Source organism: Planococcus citri, chromosome 2 (genome assembly GCF_950023065.1).
Source record: "Planococcus citri chromosome 2, ihPlaCitr1.1, whole genome shotgun sequence".
NCBI classification, from domain to species: domain Eukaryota; kingdom Metazoa; phylum Arthropoda; class Insecta; order Hemiptera; family Pseudococcidae; genus Planococcus; species Planococcus citri.
Window position 1 is genome coordinate 44,731,568 of NC_088678.1, and position 20,349 is coordinate 44,751,916.

Sequence of the window (20,349 nt, forward strand, 5' to 3'; positions counted from 1 at the left end):
TTTGAATGACGCAACGTCAAAATTGCCACGCAAAATTGAAAGCAAAAAATGTTTAAATAAGTAAAATTCAGCCCCTTCCAATCCCAGGGTAGGTAAACATGCACATTTGTGCTCAGAATGGGTTGCCTATGTCACCGGTGAAAGAGTGTTATTTTGTGCCAGGACACCCTGTATGTACTCAACAATTTTTTCAAAAAGCCATCGTCGTAAAGATAATTTTCTTTCGTATTAGAATACAATTGAAGAAGATAAAAAGTTAATGGCTTAACCTATTTACGTATAAACGTGTTTAAAATGTGGAAAAACCCGCGCGCGGATTTATTCTATTAAACAAACTGGAGCAATGGTATTATTGCATTATTTACGGCAAACAGAGTATGCAACTTATACAACAGATAGGTAGTGCCGTATTGCAAGCACCTTTTTTATAGCACAATTTGCTTGCACAATTCATTTCATTTGTATTCGCTGGCAATTTTGGCAATTGGTAATAAAACCTTGATAATCCTGCATCCGTGTATCGGTAATTTTCATTTATCATCAGACATTAGCAACTCCTTTAGAAATGCCTGAAATTGCTTATCATAAAAATAGGTTCAGTTACAATAAAAACTCCCACGGAAGAGAATTACGAGTAGGTATCTGATTATGAGGATGACCCACCAAAGATCAATCTAGATAGGTATTTGCCTTCAGTGCTTTTTTGTCCACGTCTACATGCTAATGTATCGAGCTTTGAATAAAATATTCGTAGGCTTTTCTTCAAAAAATATATACTTAGTTCAATTTCTGGTGTTCATGATTTTTTGTGACTGAACATTTTTTGTTTTTCAAATAGGTGGGTACCTACATAGCTTCATATTGTGTTAACCACAAAATCATATTTTTGAAAGGAATAAGAACGGAATTTCATCAGCTTTTGAGTTAACGACATGAGTGTCCGTTTACAGGAATAATAAATAATGAAAGAAGATTTAGAAAAGGATTCTTTTTTCAACGAAGATGTACACTTTAAACGTATGTAGGTTGATGATACATATGAACAAGCAAACCCTATACTTGATGTACAAATAAAATGTTGCCGAATAATTTCAAATGGTGCGATAGAAAAGGTGAATTTTTATTCGCTTGCTATATGGTATTCGATCCAGATTTAACGGTTGATAATACGACCACGTTGAGTGCAGGAATGATTTTCGTTATTACCTGAGTAATAGTTCACCTGTGTAAGTAGCTCGCTATAGGATGACGGTATGTACGAGTATTATCACATACATAATAGATTAAAGGAGATGCGATACTCAACGATGTTATGGTAGACACGTATACACGCATAACATAGTAATTTTGAAGGGCGGCAACTGGGCGAAGGGAGGAAAACACCAGCTACTGCATTTTGGGGCGAGTACGAACGAGGTATAACATTACACACCAGGAATATCGATCTTACGCCAAAAGTAAGCTACGTCCGTTCAGATTCGATTCAGCACTCGGCAGCCAGTGTAGGGTTATATCGTTTATACATTTAGTCCTATCATATTTCTCCTATTATCTAATTCTAGATCAGAATTACCGTCCCTTAAAACAATTTCACCGTATAATTGATAATATTACACTCGTCTATATGTGTTTACGCGTTAATCGTTTTATTCTGTGATGATAACCATAATTTAAAGATGAGAGGTTCGCGTCCTCCTAGTTTTCGTCGTGTACTTTTTCATAATTTTTATAGCCTAAGTGTTAACCTTTATCTGTGCTGTCGATTTTCGATCGGATGAATTACTTCCAAGTATATTTCATCATTTGAAAATAATGGATAGAGAGGTACGTTGCCTTGTTCTACTTAAAATACCTACGGATATATAGACTTTTTCTTCTCTCTAATAGCGCGTTAAACGTACCTATACCATTCTTTTAGTTTACTTCGTGCTTAGATTTAAAGTTATTTTACTCGATTAATGTTTATACAGCTGATAGGTATACGTGCTCGACTACTTTAAAATTGATTAAATATTAGAATTAACAGTCAATTGTGTCAATATCAGCCCAAATTGTTGTATTTTTAAGGGAAGACCCCATCACTCAAACGCTCTCAGGTTTTCGTTGATCAGAAGTCTGACTAAAATTTGCTAGTTAGAAGTATCATCTCTGACTACTGCTTTAGTAAATTTGCATGTCCACATTGGAAAAATTCTTCAGCATCCAGTTCTCTAGCTAAATAAAGTAAACAAGCGTGAAATATGACACCACGAATTTCGTGTTACACTGACCCACAAATGCGAACTGTGATACTGTTTAAATCGATAACTTTGCGATAGCAGATTTCATATTGGTAAAAAGTTTCCATTGAGGTTTAGGTACTTTCTTCGTTTATACAATTTTTTATTATTTTTCAATTTTTCAAATGCTTATTCTGAATTATTATTGGAACCATGTCATGCTAATATTTTAAATTTATGGTTTGAGATGTCTTCAACAGTGAGAGTATTTTTATTGATTACGAATGTTTGGTGCTATGGTGCTTGTATAAAAGTGTAAGTTAGTATGAAGTGAGGTGGAATTTTTTAAACGATATTTTCTTTAGAAGACAATAAGGCATTCGTATTTTTTTTTTTCTGGTAGACAGGTATTGGGCAATTTTAATATTGAAAATTATTATTGATAGGATAAGATTCATCTATTTTTAAAGATGTAGGTGTATTCAGGTGGGTAGTAGTGCTGAGTGATTGTTTTGCACATTTTTTTTCTGATTTGAATCTGAGGATACCAGAATTTCATGTTTCCTTCTCCCTTCACCCAACTCTCGATTATTCAGACGACTGTAGATTATTTGTCAATGGATTTTTTATGTCATCATAAAAAGTAGGTACCTGCTACCTACCTATAATCAACTTTTTTGCGTCATCTAAAATGGGTCAAATTTGTGGCCCAATTTTCAAAATCAATTTTATTATCACTCATGATCAATTCAGATTAAGGTAAAGTGGGGTAATTCCGATAGCAAGCCCTAGCTTTGTTGCAAAACACATTTTGGCACAAATGATGAAGAAAGTAGGTAGTTTTAGTGCTAACCTACACCCATTAATGATCAGATGGTTCATCTGCTCTGTTTTGTCAAGTCTGTGTAGTGTTCAAAATCTGAATGCCCAAATCCTTTGCTGCAAAAAACAGTGCACTTTTGAAACTTGTTTTTATCGTTCAAAACTTGTTGAAAAATTCTGTTTAGAAGCTGATATTTGATGAATACGTGTTAAAGTGTCAGTACCTCTTTTGATTTTGCTTTTATAATCATTTGTTTGGTGGCATTGAAATATTAAACATGTAGATCATTTTTCATGCCGCGGGGTAATTCCGATAGCCCCAGCAAAATTGTTTTGCAATGTTTTTTTCTCTGTTTTGATGTATTATAGTTTTAGGGGGTCGAAATTATCAAAGAAAATCCTCAAAATGGGGCATTTTTCTCTAGTTGGTCTAGTTTTCAAAAATTATGCCTCAAAAATGCCTATTTGTAAAAAAATTTTAATTTTTGTTCTAATGATTCAATTTACATGAAATAAAAACCTAAATATGCAATAAATGGTATATTTTAACATTACTGGCTCAGAATTACCCTGGGAGAATTCCTTTCCTTATAAAACTCGTTATCGGAATTACCCCATTTTTAAGGTAATTCTGATAACTTAACCTCCAAAATGTTTTTTCAATTATATGTATGAAGCCTTTACACAAATCACTCTTCAATATAGTCAATGTGTAGCTGAAGGATGTAGGAATAAAGTTGTTACATCATTTTTGCCCCAAAATGTACAGGAAATCCAAAAAATGAGAAATTGCTAAAATTTTGAATTTTGCCATCGGAATTACCCCACTTTACCTTAATAAAAACTCTCCTTGAATGAAATTAAAGTGGTTGATCTTACTTGAATAGTGACGATTTCTAAATTACTTTTATGCTCACTCTAATACAATTTATGGGTTTTTGTACGTAGTTAATACTTAGTTATACCACCTCGAGAGGTAATACGACTCGATGATGATGATGATGAACATCATCTGGCTGGGGTGATTAAAAATTTTAAATTGTTGGAATGTTTAACAACTCATTTTGGCAATCATCATCTCGTGCAGATGGATAGACTTAGTTACCTGGGTTGGCAAACGTATAATTAGCACTGATATGAAATTTTTATTTTTTTTACTGATACCTAATGTATATTGTATAGTACTTGTAAATAGAGCAAATGATGTCAGTGAAAATTTTTCTAGAATTCTGAATTCTCATTAGTTGATAATGAACAGGGCTCATTGAACAATCTGTATTCCAGAACTTGTACCTATCTGACAACTTTCAGTTAAAGAAAAGTCTATGGTTTTATAAGCTCGTTGTAATGCACTCACACTGAAATGACCAATCAAAAAATTTACAAATCGTGATATTCATTAGTGTGACACATTCACATCAATTCGTAAATTAAAAAACATCGCATCTCAAACGAGGCCAATTTACTTAATGTGACTTTTCAATTAGGTACCTGCTTTGAACCTGGAGGAAATATTAACGAACAGATTTATTTCAATTTTTAATACTTAATTTTGCTTTGGTGCTATTTGAACCATTTGAAAACTGGTAAAGTCAAACTTGTGTCAATCTTCCCTCTCCTACCCCTTTGAAAAATACTCGTGCTTTATAACTCATTATAAAAATACTCCTCGCTACTTTTTCAATCTTATACCTATGTACCTTTTTTCAACGACAACGACGTGGATATTTTTTTTTTATAATAACGAACCTACGCATGGACTTACCTACATTACATGTACCGTAACTGAGTCCACAAAATTGAAAAAAGAAAAAAAACTCCATGTGTTCATATTTACTTTCCTTAATGATAATTTTAATGGAAAATTCCTGATTTTTTTCTTCCCCTTTTCTTTTAATTAATTTTTATTGTTTCGTCGAATGTAAGTAGGTACCTATCTGTACAATTAAAAAGGACATCTTATTAATTTTCTTGTAATAAAAGGCCTTTATTGTTCACCAACGAATGTGTAGCAACTAGAACCTAACATCCACCTACGAATATCCGAGTAAATTTCAGAATCAGTTTAGGTATGCTTTAATGAAATAAAGAGAGATTTTTATTACATCTAATGCCAATCAAATTGACAATCGTACAAGATATAGGTACAGGCATATCTGTTGAAATTGACGATAAAGTGATGAGAATTCTTTTCAGAGTGAAATAGGTACCTAGTACCTACTTGACTTCAAAAACAGATAACAAAGAAAATTACAAAAAAAAAAACACAAACAAACAAACAAACGGGAAGGTGTGAATTAAAAAAAGCCCAAACGTAAACTTGATTTTTTTTTCAATTTTGGAAGATATTTTATTAACCATGGATATTGATGATGATGATGATGATGATGATCACCTTTACAATCGAGCAGTTTCGACTATAAGCTAAAATATTAAGTTGCCCAAATTGCTTTTTCAGATTTTTTGGTGAATTTTTGAAAATGGTGGAAATTGTTGAGATATTAGTAGCCTATTAAAAAAGATACCTGCTTGAAATTTTTGTTCATGAAACGTAAATATCTCTACCATGTAGTGATGACCTGTATGAAGTAAATAAATTTCGCCATTTTCGAGCAGATCTAGACTCTAGAGCCTCCAGCAAAAAAAAATTCAAAATGCGATTATGTTTCAAAAGGTATTATAACCAACGACACTTCTGCTGGAGGCTCTAAATCAGCGTGAAAAGGATCGAAATCTATTCGAGGAGTTGACTTTGAAGGGCAGAGGAAGTTTCCAGCAATTTTCTGTAGAACTATAGGCCACTTAGAATTTGAATATTCAAGAATTTGTATTAATGGATTCAGAATGTTGATTGTTAAATTTACGACAGAATTAAACTTCCAGCTAGGTACCTACCGAAGTTTATATTGAAACACTTTGAAGCAATTTTAATGTCCCGGAGACTTCAGATTGATTTAAGTATGGTTACAATCTTACAATCGATTCAAGGGATCAATTCAAGTTTAGAAACCACAGTTTGGATTTTCATTCATGATATTTATCCTAAGCTTGAACTGTTTATTTAAAAAAATAATATAATAAACATAACATTTTTACACAACAGGCATACCTACCTAAATAATACAATAATGTACCTGCATATCTGAATTAATCATCAATATACCTACTTACTATTGCCAAAATTGGGTAGGTATTTTCCTTTTGTGGGTAGGTAGTTGTTTTTACCATACCCCAGTAATTTTTGTTACAGCATAAACTCGTATGACAGGAGTGATTAAATAATAAGGGAGTTGCCAAGTATAGGTTTTTGTATCTCAAGGATCCTCTTCCATTCATTACTTTCAGCGAAGTTATATTCAAGTGGGCTTGTCGTGATTCTATTTAATTTTAGAAGATGGAACACTGTGAAGTTCAAATGTAGGTAGTGCAGATAGGTACTCCAGAAATTTAAAGAATACTTATAATCATACCTACACTTTCTATGGGGGAAAAAAATGCCGATAGACTCAAATTGGACCTATTGAAAAATCGATTGGAGATTAACAAAAAATTGTACTTACTGATGCTCTATGGTAAAGATTTAATTGCCAATACTGCTAATTAAATTTATATAGGTACCTACCTAAAATTAAATCATAAATTACGTCCAATAAAATACTCGTACATATTTATGTGAATAAAGTTGCCTATATTGTTCGCCGTAAATACATGTAATGAAAATATGATGCACCTAGACAAAATGTACTCGTATTTCAACTGTTTGAAAATATCTAAAAAAAAATAAAAATTTGTCTATCTCAAAAATACTTACACACGAACCAACGCGGTCGCAAATATGGGACACTATTAAAATGATAACAAAAGGGTAACAGTGAGGCTATAAGTTGCAGACATTCCTAATAATTCAGTGTTTTCAGTTATCGTTCGTATATATATTTCTGAAATAAAGTGTAAGTAACGAATTTTATCACACATTTTCACAAAAAAGTGTCTCATGTTCGAGCCACTGGAGGTAATTTCTGTAGGTACTCGTTTTTGTATTACCAGCTCCATTCATTTATCACGCGTAAATAGGTCAAGGCGAGAAATTCCATCTTTTTACCTGCAGGTAAACATACTAAAGAAATATTCAGTCGTATTCAAACGATTTTTTAATAAGTTAATACCTAACAATACGAATTACTTTTAAAAAGACTCGGATTTTTTAAACCAAAGAAGTACGAACAATAAAAAAATAATAAAAAAAAACATGAAAGTATTTCGCGAAAAAAAAAATCAAAGCTAAAATTTTCTTCGTAACGCACCAAAGGCAAAAACGGTATAATGACGGAAAGAATCTAACATTTATTAAACATTTATATTGAATTCCAATAAAGGAACAAAAGTTTAGAAGCGGAATCGTCATTAATTATTTAGGTGGATTTAGTTTCCGCAATCTGAGAATTCTCTAAAATCACCGCAACGGCGCAAATAATTTAAAAACTTTCATAATTAATTGTACGAGTATAAAATTGAAACGGCTATTGGTATAAACTGTGAAAAATGATTAAAAGTATATAGTAGGTACTCGAGTAATAAAGGTACCAAAGTATAGGTACCTATTACTTTGTATATGAAATTGTTTCGATAGGTAGGTACCTAACCTACACATCTAAACTTAATTCATGCAATCTTATATACAGGCTCGATGAGAAAAACACTATAGGTACAAATGAAATAAAAAGAGCAATGAGAAATCTTCACAAGAGGTAATTAAGTAATTCGGCGTGTTCGGTAACAAATTTGCGAGAAAGCTTGAAAAGGATGTAATTTATATTAGCCACGAGAGTATCGAAATTCATTGGTAGGGATAATTGAGAAAATCTGCGACTCGGATTTCACGAAAATACGCGCGTAAATTTATAGTGACTAAAACGCTATCTGAAATTAATATAGTATTTTTCTTAAACAACTAAATGTTAACTCGAGTTGAAAAATAAAATAAAAAAACGCGACAATGAAAAATGAAACTGATTTATACTTTCTTTGTTCGTTTCTTTTATCATTTTTCACGGTGAAAAAATTTTCACTTTTGTACAATTTTTAACTTATGTTGTCCAGATTAATCAAAACATTAAAATAGTAAATTAAAGTCTGATATTTTTTTCCCCCTTTAGAATTAGGAAAAATGTTGTACATTCTCGTTCTCGTGGCATCATTTATAGGCTTCTGCTTCTATCGTCGAAAACCCACTCTTCCTTTAACAATGCTTTACATTTACAAAGTTTTATACCAGACAGAATTCTATCGGGGATTACGTGATCAGAAATTATTATTTAAACTAATCCGCTCCTTCGTGTCACTAACGAAACACACTACGAGTGGAAATTTTGTCATTCAATTTGTTTTAAATGGAAACCTTTAATTCGAATTTTTTTCTCTTCTTCATTTTTTTTAGGTAATAGGTATATCTTGCTCATTTTTATTACGAATACGAAATGTAGGTAATCTTTGATGTTTGAAATGAATTGTGATATAGCACATGATTTTAATTATGATGGGTTCTGCTTCTGACTTGGTTTTTTCGACTGAAAATAGGTACAAATAAATTATGAATATGACCTTGATACATACTTATAGTTATGTGAATAAGTAATACTTGACACTAAAAACAGAATTAGTCAATTTCAAAAATAAATTAGGATAGGTACCTAGCTAAAATTTTTGGTTCCTCGGGAGGCTGTAATCGAATCGCTTGAATAAAAAACTGATAAATCATTGTAAAAATAAAATATATGTTCATGAGTAGGTAAACTTATATTTGTTTATTTACAGGAATATGGCAGCTCAAAACCGTTCAAAGTGTGGGATTTTTCAAGAAGAGTACGAAAAAGTTTAGTAGCTTCAAGTTTAAGAGAATTAGAACAACGTGGTAATTATAATTTCTATTTAGTCATAGGTACTACATTTAAGAATAAGGTAACAGTTATGTGTAGATTGTAGATATTGATCAGCTATTGCGAAAAAATCAATGAGGAAGTGTTTCAGTGTACAGAGCACCGCTCTTCAGAGTAACTCATTTTACCAGTAGGGTTATAGGTAAAATAGATAGGTAACTTAGAGTTAATGTAATACCAGCTTATCTAGTAGCCTTGTAATTGAAGGGACCCATGTTGTGAAAGTCCAAGAGATTGATACCTTTACGTAAATAGTATACTGTACCTACCTATTTGTATTAGAAAATGTCCATGAACGAAATAAGAAAGATATTTTAAATGAGTATAAAAACACACTTTATTCTCTTCCCCAACTTGATTTTCAATTGCTGCGTGAGAAAAAAATCACATGTGGTTTAATAAATTTTCTGCCTAAAATAAACACAAACTTTAATAATGTTTACAAATTATGTAGATATCATAGCATATTTAAATCTTTTTACCAAACAAAAAGCCAATGTGCAAGTGCAAAGTGTAATTTTCTCACTGTTTGCTTCTGAAAAATATTATTTTCGTAGAGCGACTGGATAGGAAAAAAAATTAATAACTATACCGTTGGGTATAATTTGAAGGAAAACTCTCTACGTAGGTACTTACGTATTATATACTATATTATAAAGTTGAAAACGCGTTCCTTATAGGATTATCTTATACCTAGCTTAGGCAGTTTACATGTAGGTCTAGGTACTAGGTAGTATAGGTAGAGGTACTGAATATTTTCAAGTTAGGGACCTAAGTATAAGATAGTCCAAAATGACAATTTCATGCGCCCAATCGGGAAATCCAGGATCTCACATATTTTTGAAATTCTCTCAGATTAAAGATTATACTGTGCTAAATTTGTAAAAATAGATTAAAAAATTCAACTGGCCAACTAAAAATTGGCAGATAGTTTTTTTCTATCTAATCATATTTTTTATTATGTATTATAATTTGCGCTTTTGGTATGACTTATGAGAAACCGAAAGATGGCTCAAAGGATCCGATCGTTTTGAAAATATTTCGAAAAGTGCACATATGTACACTTGGGCTATCACATAAACAGGACTTACCATGAAATGACTCACAAACAATTTCGGCTGCTCATAATCAAAAAAATGGGCTAAATAGGTAGGTCTACCTCTACATTGGAATGGGCCGCAAAAAAAATGTCGAAAGTTTTTGACCAAATTCAATGCAGACCTTCATTTTGAGTTGAAAGTCATTCAGAAAAAATGTTGATTCATGAGGTGGTCCTGGAGGGTGATATGGATTTAATTTGGGGAAAATGGCTACTCTTTGAGGACCCACATCTTCCCTTCAATGCCATCACCGCAGCTAAAATCTTTTCTTGATAAAGGTTTTCCCTGAATTTTGGTCACACTCCTTCGACATTTTTTTCGCGATCCACCTACAATCACAAGTGAAGTAAAAAGGGGCCTATTATTTTTTTAAAATGTCCAAAAATATGTTTGGGTGGTTGCAGGCCTTGGAATTTTTTATACTGATCAACTACCTATCGCATTTTGAAAACCATTTTCGACAGCAGCGAGAAAAAATACATTTCTTAGGGCACGAATTTTTCAACAAAAAAAGTCATGAAATTTTGGTTTTATGATGACGTTAAAATAAGCTCAACAATGCCCCAAAAATAGTATTTTTCCCATATCCATTAAATTAGTTTTTTTTTTACACAGATTCTCGAAAATCTAGTTTTTGGACATTTTTTAAATCTCTTTTTCAAACACTTTTGGCACAAACTTGAAAGTCTTCTCTCTTTAAGTAAACTCAATAAAATCCAAAATCCATTTTCATAAGCTACTACCCTAGCAGATTCTAGTGGATTTTAAACCTGCCGAAATCCAGATTCTCGAAAATCTGCCAAAATCTGGGTAAAAAAACCAAATTTATTGTCTTCAAAACTGAATCTCAAAACAGGATTATATATACCTAGTTAAAATATGGGCAAGATTGACGTTTTACGGAGCGAGAATTGACTTTTGAATCATTTCATTTATTTATCCAACATTTAGACCTGGTAGATACTTACCTACTTATTTTAAAAAATTCAAACTCCTGTAGGACTGTAGATGTTCCAAATGGCTAGCTTAGTGTTGGCAATATTCCGAATTTTGATTTTTGCTGCAAATATTCGCGAACATTGATAAAATTTTTCAAATTCGAAATAGTTTATTTTTCAACTTTTAAGTGACAATGCACAGGGCGATGAAAACCAATTTTACATGGGAGATCTTGAAAATGCCAACTGCAAAATCGTCTTATGGGCGGGAAAGTTATGGGTAATTTGTGGGCTACGCACTTTGCAACTGTGTTGAATGCAACTTTTTTTTATTAAATAAGAAGGTGGAAACATTGAAGAATATAGATGCAAAATGATTAAATATACTTAACGTGATTTTGACTTGGAAATATTAAGAAAAGTTTTTGCGAGGGTGACATTTTTTTAGGAATTTTGTTTGAATAATTTTAAACACAATTTACATACAAATTTCAGAGTTGTCAGTTAATCATTGAACATTCAAAATTGCCATGTTGCCAACTTGTCACTCAAAATGATCAACTTTTGTCAACTTCCAAAATGGGTGGGGGGGGGCTCTGCCCTCCGTCGCTTCGCTCCTAACAATGCACTACTCTTGTTTTTACACATACCTATGTTTAATTTATGCAAAATTTTGTCAAAATTTGGTCACTTTTCTCCCCAAATGTGAAGATTTTAAAATTTTTAAAATAACCAAATGAAAATACTTGCGAATGTTTGTACTGAGAATATTCTTAGTAGGTATCAGTACTAGCCCCTAAGCCAGCTGAAATTTTTTACGAGCCAAGTATTTTATTCATCTGCTCCGGTCAAAAAAGAGCGCAATTCGAATAAATCCATAAAAACTGGAGTATATTTACACATTTTTTCGGAGAGGAAGAAGTTGTGAGTAAAATCAAAAGTTGTATAATGAAGTGAAAAAAAGCTTCGAAGTTTGACAGGTGCAAAAAAATCCTCAAAATAAAAGTTCTGAAAATGTAGTTACATATTGTACATATTATACTGATTGATTATATGTAGTTGGGTACTTGGGTACCTATACGTATACCTATCTTAAATTTAAACCATAGAAAGTCATATTGCATATACTCGTATTTTTATACATCTTTAAATTTATTTCAGCTAAAGAAAAGATGAATATACCGAGTAATGAACCGATTCGATTAGTATTAGAGTGCGACGGAACGCAAGTAGAGGATGGCGAATATTTCAGAACACTGCCATACAATACCGTGATAATGGTCTTACGAAATGACCAAAAATGGTATCCATTAAATATCGAAGCATTAAGAACAGGTAATTTATACGAATAATCAGCATCAGCACGAGTAAATAAATAGGTACTTACTTACCTACCTACGTGAATTATGGTTCGTCACTAATTCACCAGGTCATGTTTTTAAAAAGCTTTTTAAGCTTTTATTTAATTACCCATGGGAAATGCAAAAAAAAAAAATATGACGTCCATAACCCTAATAAATTTTGAAACCTATAGTTACTCGTACCTACTGCAGAATTTGTGTTTTTACATATTAGGGGTGTTCGAGCGCTCTGCATCAATGTACAAAAAGCTGCAGAACCTACAAAAAACATCCATCTGTCTGCAGTCAATTTTGAGTCTACAGTATGCGCTCAAAAAGCTTAATTTTTTACGTTTTCTGCAAATTATGTACTTAGCTTTTTGTGTAGCGCTCGAATACCCCTATTGCAATATTGAAAAGTTATAAAACAAGACAAGTGCATTTGATATTTCAAATTACCTTGGAACAAGTATTTTGCATTAAGCTGTCACAAAAATATAAGTCAATAACAATAATCATCTGTGTGAAGGTATACGAATTGATTATTTTACAAATAGGCAATTGGCTATATACTCGTATTCATAGTAACGATGATCTTCTTTGAAAATAATCAATATGGGGAATGAGTACCTACTCTGTCAAACTTGAAATTTGAATATACGCATAGTGCATGCCTATTGCTAAAAAAATTACCGTACAAACTTTTGGTCTAATACCACCAGAGCTAAGTTCCTATATCTACATAACATTTAAATTTAATGAATTTCCAGAAATTTATTATTTTTAAATGTCATTTCGATTTTGATATCAAGTCAAAAATCAACAGGTGGTCGTAGCCTCTTTGTTTTTGAAATTAAGTAAGAACAGTAATCATCAGAGTGCGAAAATGGTCTGTTTTGAAAACGATACCGTCTTCCTACTTACAAGGGAACCTCTTGAGGTGTCACACTCCGATTTGAACGGGACCGCGATTTTTGGAAAGAGCATAGTGTAAAACCCCCAAAACCAAATTTTCAGCTGCCCAAGTTCATTTTTCGATTTTTGGCGAACGTTTGAAAATTCAAAATTGACTGTTTTTGGCGATTTATGCTTTTTTTAAAAAGTATATACCTACTTGACCAGTAAAAATGGTCAAAATAAATCTCAAAACTAATATCAATTACCCAAATCCAAATTTCACCATTTCCATGCCATTCTGGTGCCTCCAGCGCGATTTTCAATTTCTCCAGAATTTTTAATTTGCTCCAGAAGGCGTGAATATGAAGTTGGGCAGCTGAAAATCGAGTTGTGTATTACACTCAACCTGTTTAACGAGTTTATCCACATTTGAGCCGATTTTGAGAGTGACGCCTCAAAAGTGGCTTTTTGACCAGCTTTTTTCAAAATTAAAAAATCAAAAAAATCAAAAGATAATCGTTCGTGAGGAAACTTCTGATTCTTTGGATTTTTAAATTTTGAAAAAGGCTGGTCAAAAAGCCACTTTTGAGGTGTCACTCTCAAAATCTGCTCAAATGTGGATAAACTCGTTAAACATATCGAGTGTAATCATGCGAGTACAACTCGATTTTTAAGCTGCCCAACTTCATATTCACGCCTTCTGGAGCAAATTCAGAATTCTGGAGAAATTGAAAAATCGCGCTGGAGGCTCCAGAATGGCTGGAAATGGTAAATTTTGGATTTGGGTAATTAATATTGGTTTTGGGACTTATTTTGACCATTTCTACTGATTAAAGTTCGTACTTTTAAAAAAAAGCATAAATCGCCAAAAACAGTCAATTTTGAATCTTCAAAAATTCGCCAAAAATCGAAAAATGAACGTGGGCTGCTGAAAATTTGGTTTTGGGGGTTTTAGACTATGTTTTTTCCAAAAATCGCGGTCTCGTTCAAATCGAAGTGTGACACCTCAAGAGGTTCCCTTGTTAGTACTAATAACAAAATATTTATCTATTCTGTTTGCTTGTTTTTGAAAAATCATTTGACCTTTCAATTTCGAATAGGTACCTACGGCGGGCAATCACTCTGACTCGATGTAAACCTTTTTGTTTTTTGTTTCAGCTTTACAAACTATTCCGAGAATAGTTTGCGAAACACTGCACGCTTTAGATTTACACGAAGAATCTCCATCGTGGAAAATTATGGATAATAAGGGTCGTATAACCGTCGTATTACATTGGGATCAACGATCGCACAAAGTAGAAAAATTATTAAACGCCATACAAGCGGATAATTCGTCTAAAGGTAAAAAACCTCAATCAATATTAAAAGATAAATCTACAAGTTTTGAAATACCGGAATCAATTTTGAAAAAAGAGCAAGATATTCGGATACAAGAGCCGCATCATCACCACCACCACATGCCGCCTCCGCCTTACGTCAGTTTCGATACGATGCGACCTCCGGCAGCTTTCTTCAAAGAGCCGCAATTCAGTCGGTTCCTGAAAGCCGGTTCGTTCGAAAATGCCAATTTACACAGACACACCATCGAGTGCGGCTCCGGTTCGCATAACGTTATCGATATTAGACCCGGAAGTCCGCACGGCAACGGAGAATGTGATTTTCATTGTTGCGTTCTGCACGAAGAAGGTCGAAAAATCGCAGTTACCAGAACGGTGGCCACGTCGCCGATACACCAAACTGGCTCTTCCTCCATTGCCGACAGTACGAAAAAATCCAGTAAGAATGTGCGCTTTTTGGACGTAGAGGAACACGTTTCTCTGCCATCCGAAGCCGAAGATAATGATAATCAGTCGAATAGCTCAGAAACCGATACCGATACCACGACTACCTTAACGGAGGAAGAAGGGGTTACGGAGAAATTTCTACTTCTGGTCGACGAACAGAAACGCCATTTATCTATCAAAGATATCGGCGTGATTTTAGAAAGGCTTAGCTCGAAAATAATCGACGTTGAAAGACTGGATAGAGAAAATGAGAATAATGACTGTCGAAATTGGACGATTAAGGCTACAATACGTGGCGATGGATTAGAAGAATTAGGATTGATATACGCGGGTAGATATTACGAGATATCCGAGCACCCCGGATATAAGGAGGCCACCAGCAGTTTTAGGGAAGAGAAAGGTATTATTCAAAATGTAGAAGCGAGAGTTTGAATTTCTCAGAACTTGTTCTTGTTACCAATATCTTTATTGTTCTTTCGTTAATTTATTTACCAGTAAGCGACCAGTACAACGTTTGTATTTTATTTGCGACAATTTCGGTTTTACGAGTACCTACCTACAATTATGTAACTTGATCAGTTTGAAACATTTTCCACATCTCAAAAATAAGAAGGGACGAGGGATAGAGGGATCCCATCGAAAAAATTAACCCAATATTCTCATTTTCGCAGCTTCAAATTAATAACAATCGATATTGTACTTTAAATTTAAATTAACAATTTTTTTTAAATCAAAATTAGGGGAGGTGTTCAAATTTAAGCTTAGATTTTACCTAGGTAATTACTGATTTCAAGTTGTCATTTCTCCACCTGCCCTAACGTATTGACTGTCCATCGAAGGAAAGTCGTAAGTCTGGAAAAATCTTCATGAAACCGGACGACGCGGCAATGAAATAAATAATTAGAAGATAGCCTGTTAGTGTTAATAAAATTGCATACTCGGTTTGCCGTAAATAGGTACAACTGCGTGCAATGCGCTCCTCGTGTTATTTACGGCAAACCGAGTATGCAACTCTTTCGACACCTTTCACGCTAACGTAAGACACTGTCGAATGAAGGCCGCGTATCTCTATCTCAGGACTGGTTGAACTTGCGGCGGCGAATCTGTTCACACTGTTTCAATTCAAATTCAGTCGATCATTTTGTTGATTTTGCACTTTTTCCTTTTCCACAAACTAATTTCAAAAATGAAATCTTGAAGCCCAAAGGCGCATAAAGGCCTGTAATTTTGATTAAAATTCAAAACAGTTTTTAATATTACTCGTATGTAGTAACTATAGTAATTGGCATATCGATTGATATTAGTTCAAAGACACTGAGTTTTAATATTGTATAATTATTTATTCCAGTTCACCAGACGAACATACGTAGAAAAAAAAATCCATGTATGTTTCACGAATGTTGTAACGTAACGATCATTAAGAGCAATATGAAAATAAATTTTCCATAATTGTTTGGAGATTGGGGTAAAAATTGATTGCGAAGTAGGTCACAAATTTTAAACGCAAATAGAAAAGTAGGTATTCACCTGTTTTTCCGAACGAATTTAAATTTACGAACAGAGAACAAAATTGATAGTGATTTAGATCATTTCCATTGAAAGAAAAGAAAAAACAAATAGAAAAATTGTGTGCATTTCATTAAATGAAATTAAAAGTTGTTCTTCCATTCTCGACATTGGGTTATCCTCTGTCTTTTGTTCTTCCTTTTTTCTTCTTAATTTTTTTCTTTTTCTTCCTTCTTTTTTTTTTTACTATTTGTTTTTTTCCTTAAACGATGGAAATATCTATATCCACGATCACGAATGATAAATAAACGTTGTACGAAAAGCTTACGTTTGTACGATGAAATTTTATAATATAGAAGCCTGATCTTTTGCTCAGTTCTTATACGGTTAAGAACGTTATAGGAGGATCATTCTTCATTTGCATTCGAAAATAATGTTATTAAACGTTACAATCATTTAATTTACCCATACGTGTTCTGAATTTTAATAATAAGCTAGCTTTTAGACATTGTTATCACAATTGTTAAAGTTGTCGGTTTAATCAATAGTTAATTTTATCAGCATTTGAAACGTACGAACGAAATTCTCTTCCAAGGCTTGAGCAGTTATAAATGAAAAAAGTTTGGAATAAGTAAGCGCAAAAATTTTTCACGTTTGAATGTTTTTTTTTTTTATAAAATAATTTTGAAATAGGTAAGATAGGTACCTATATTCTTTTCAGTTGAGAAGTGTGATGAATGAAGTATTAAGTCGGAATCAGGTTTCACATGGTGGCCATTTTCCCCCTTTGTAATAGGTACCTATAGTAAGTCTAGGTATTCATTTTCTGGAAAAGATAAGTGGGTGCTTACCTATGTTGATTGAAAATTGTTGAAAAGCTGTAAGATTATCACAATAAAAAGGTGCATGGAAAAATTGAAAAAATTATTGTCATCCCCTTTTAGGCTTTATAAAAAAAACTACCTACTACAGAAAAGTAACGTCTAATATTTAATTTCAAAAGTGTATGAATCTTACTAAAAAATATACCTACCTTGTCAAGAAGCTGGCTATTATTGTTTTTAAAAAAATTACATTTTTTAAGACAGCTTTTCACATCTTTTAACAGTATTTCATCAGTTTTTTTTTAAAATTAAAAATTAAAAAGTTCATCTAATGTTACGAAACACATTCCATACTTAGGTACAACATCAATTTGGTAATCATTTCAAATGCTGATAAATTTGTTTTTAGAAAAAATTTTAAAAATGTTGAATTGTTACTGTATTTTTTGTTGAATTATTATTGTTAAAACTTTGAACTTGACCTCAATATGCAAGCTGCAGATGTACTGTAAAACAGTCTGATAACATTGTACCTACTTAATCATTTTAAAGATAATTCGCACTTTGATGTCACATAAATACGTGAAATTCTTCAATAGATATACTTACATTTTAAAAAAGTACAAAAAAATATATCTATGTAGTATGTTTGTAATAATAAGGATGTTTTCTTTCACATTAATTCGAATTTTTGTGAGTATATAAGTATATACATGTTGATAAGTGTTTAAAAAAAGGAAAAAATGCTCATTCAATTAAGGATAAAATAAAAACATTAAAAAAACAACTTTACAAAAACAATACCATTTTTACTCATAATAACAAGCGCAAAATGATTTCCTCTGAATTTTATTAACTCTTTTCCTACTTACGCAAACAATGAGCTTTTACCTAAACATTAATAAACAAATACAAATTTGTATAGTTTTTTATACGATTATACGAATTCGATAATTTTATTTCCCGGTTTGTATTACACATTTCGTATCCGTGCAACTTATATGCCATACTTTGTAGTTAGTATATCTACTGATTCTTTCACAATTCAGTGATGAAATTTTTATAAATTTGAAGTTGTTTTCTATACTTGAATTCGACAGTCTCTTAATGAAAAATAGTGCAAATTTCAAAGTTACATATCCAAATGAAATTTTATTCTTTTTTTTTTTTTTTTTGTTGTTGTTGAAGTTAATTTAGTGAAGGAAATTTCGCTTTTACACGACGTTATACGAGAATCGATCGTGTAATTTTTTTCATAGGTTTTTAATTTTTGATTTATTTTATACCTACCTAGATGATTTGTTTTTATTTAATTAGGCTACAAGTTTAAGGGTGTTGTTACGTTATGTTACCTACCTAAATTAATAATACCATTAGCTGAAAATTTATTTAGTGCGCTACCTCTTTTCTATATGTTAAATGTATAAGTAGGAAACCTATGTGGAAAATTTTTTTTTGGTGCTTAGGTACCTGCGATGTGTTTATAAAATACGTCGCACGTGCGCATATGGTAATCGCAATCAGTTACTATTTTTTTTTTCTAATTCAAATCGTGTGATTCGAAGCGTGTAAATCTCCATCTAAACAATTATGTTTTCCAATGTAGAAATTTCTAATGTTTAACTTATTCGTAGGTTGTACTCATAGCACTTTTGTTTTTGAATGATGTGATTTTTTTAAATTTTTTGTTTTTCATTGTACGTATTTTTACAAAATATTGCAGTGTGTTTGTTCGTGAACGAATAAAATTGTATTTCTGTTTCATCGTAAGTAATACCTAATGAATCTGAATGCGATTTCTTGTTCGAATACCTACTTTCTAAATTGCGTGGTAGTGTGGTGTGTTTTACATAATTATATATCAACTTGATATGAATTGTTGATTTTTTTTTTATATATATATAGTACCTAGTCATTTTTCATTTCAGTTCTAAACAGAAATGGAAGTTGGAAGGTTTAAAAGTACAACAACTTTGAAAAGTTCATAAAAATCGCATAATACATTGTTTTTCTGGTAACAAATGTACAAGAATATCAACGATAAAACGCGTATAGGTAGTTAGAAACCTAGCTACCCATCTGTATGGTTTTTTATTTCGTTAAATGTGTAATATGAAAATTTAAATTAATATTTTATTTTGAATTTTATACCGTCGAAACAATATGCAACAAAAAATTGAAAAGTATCGTGATTAAATTCTTAGGTACTATGTAATTTGATCAAAGACGACGCGTAAATACCTATATAATATGATTAAATAAATACCTAAACGCTTTTCTTCCACCAAGAAATGCACAAAGTTCGAAGTGAACAAATTTTTCATCAAAAAACCTATACCTATCTTCATTTTATCCAATTAGTCATCGATGTTTTTCCCAACATCTATTCATGTTCGAAATTTTGGCAACGTCTTTTATTTTTCTATTTAAGTAGAATGTGTTCAAAAGATAAATTTTTTTATAATTACGTACCTATTTTTCGTTTCATGCGTTGAAGAAATTTATTTTGAAAAATAATTTTGCAATGATAAGTCGAATATTGTAACGAGTACATTTTCATATTTGTTGTACACGAAGACAAGATTTTCCAATTGTAAAATATTTATCAACTTGTGTTTAATAGGTATTCGTTTAGTAAAGGTTGTAAATTATTCGTATACATCGTTTATTATGTACCTACGTAGGATTTGTTTACGCGATTCAATAAAACCCGAGTTATTTACTGAATTCCTGTTTGTAATGTTTATCATTATTTATCTAATATGAATACTACAATTCGCATATAAATTCAATTATTATAACTGCCATTACAAACGTATTTTAATAAAAAACAATGATTATTTGATGTATAACTTGATTGTGTTTTATTTTATTCTTTTTAAATGCGTGCACTAATTCTCAAAGATTTAAAGATAGGTATCTTCATTACCTAAGTAGGACCAGTAGGTATAAAGATTTTATGAGCTGGATGGAATTTGAAAAA

The 20,349-nt window shown here is 32.1% G+C and overlaps 1 protein-coding gene across 1 annotated transcript; it reads left to right on the top strand.

Annotated features, from left to right (window-relative positions):
* Positions 1–1,449: 1,449 nt before the first annotated feature.
* Drep2 (DNA fragmentation factor-related protein 2) lies at positions 1,450–20,218 on the top strand. Its single transcript, XM_065350531.1, has 4 exons — positions 1,450–1,824; positions 8,856–8,952; positions 12,177–12,350; positions 14,411–20,218. Exons 1-4 carry the CDS (start codon positions 1,813–1,815, stop codon positions 15,466–15,468), a joined length of 1,341 nt encoding a protein of 446 aa, XP_065206603.1. The 5' UTR covers positions 1,450–1,812; the 3' UTR covers positions 15,469–20,218.
* Positions 20,219–20,349: the final 131 nt, after the last annotated feature.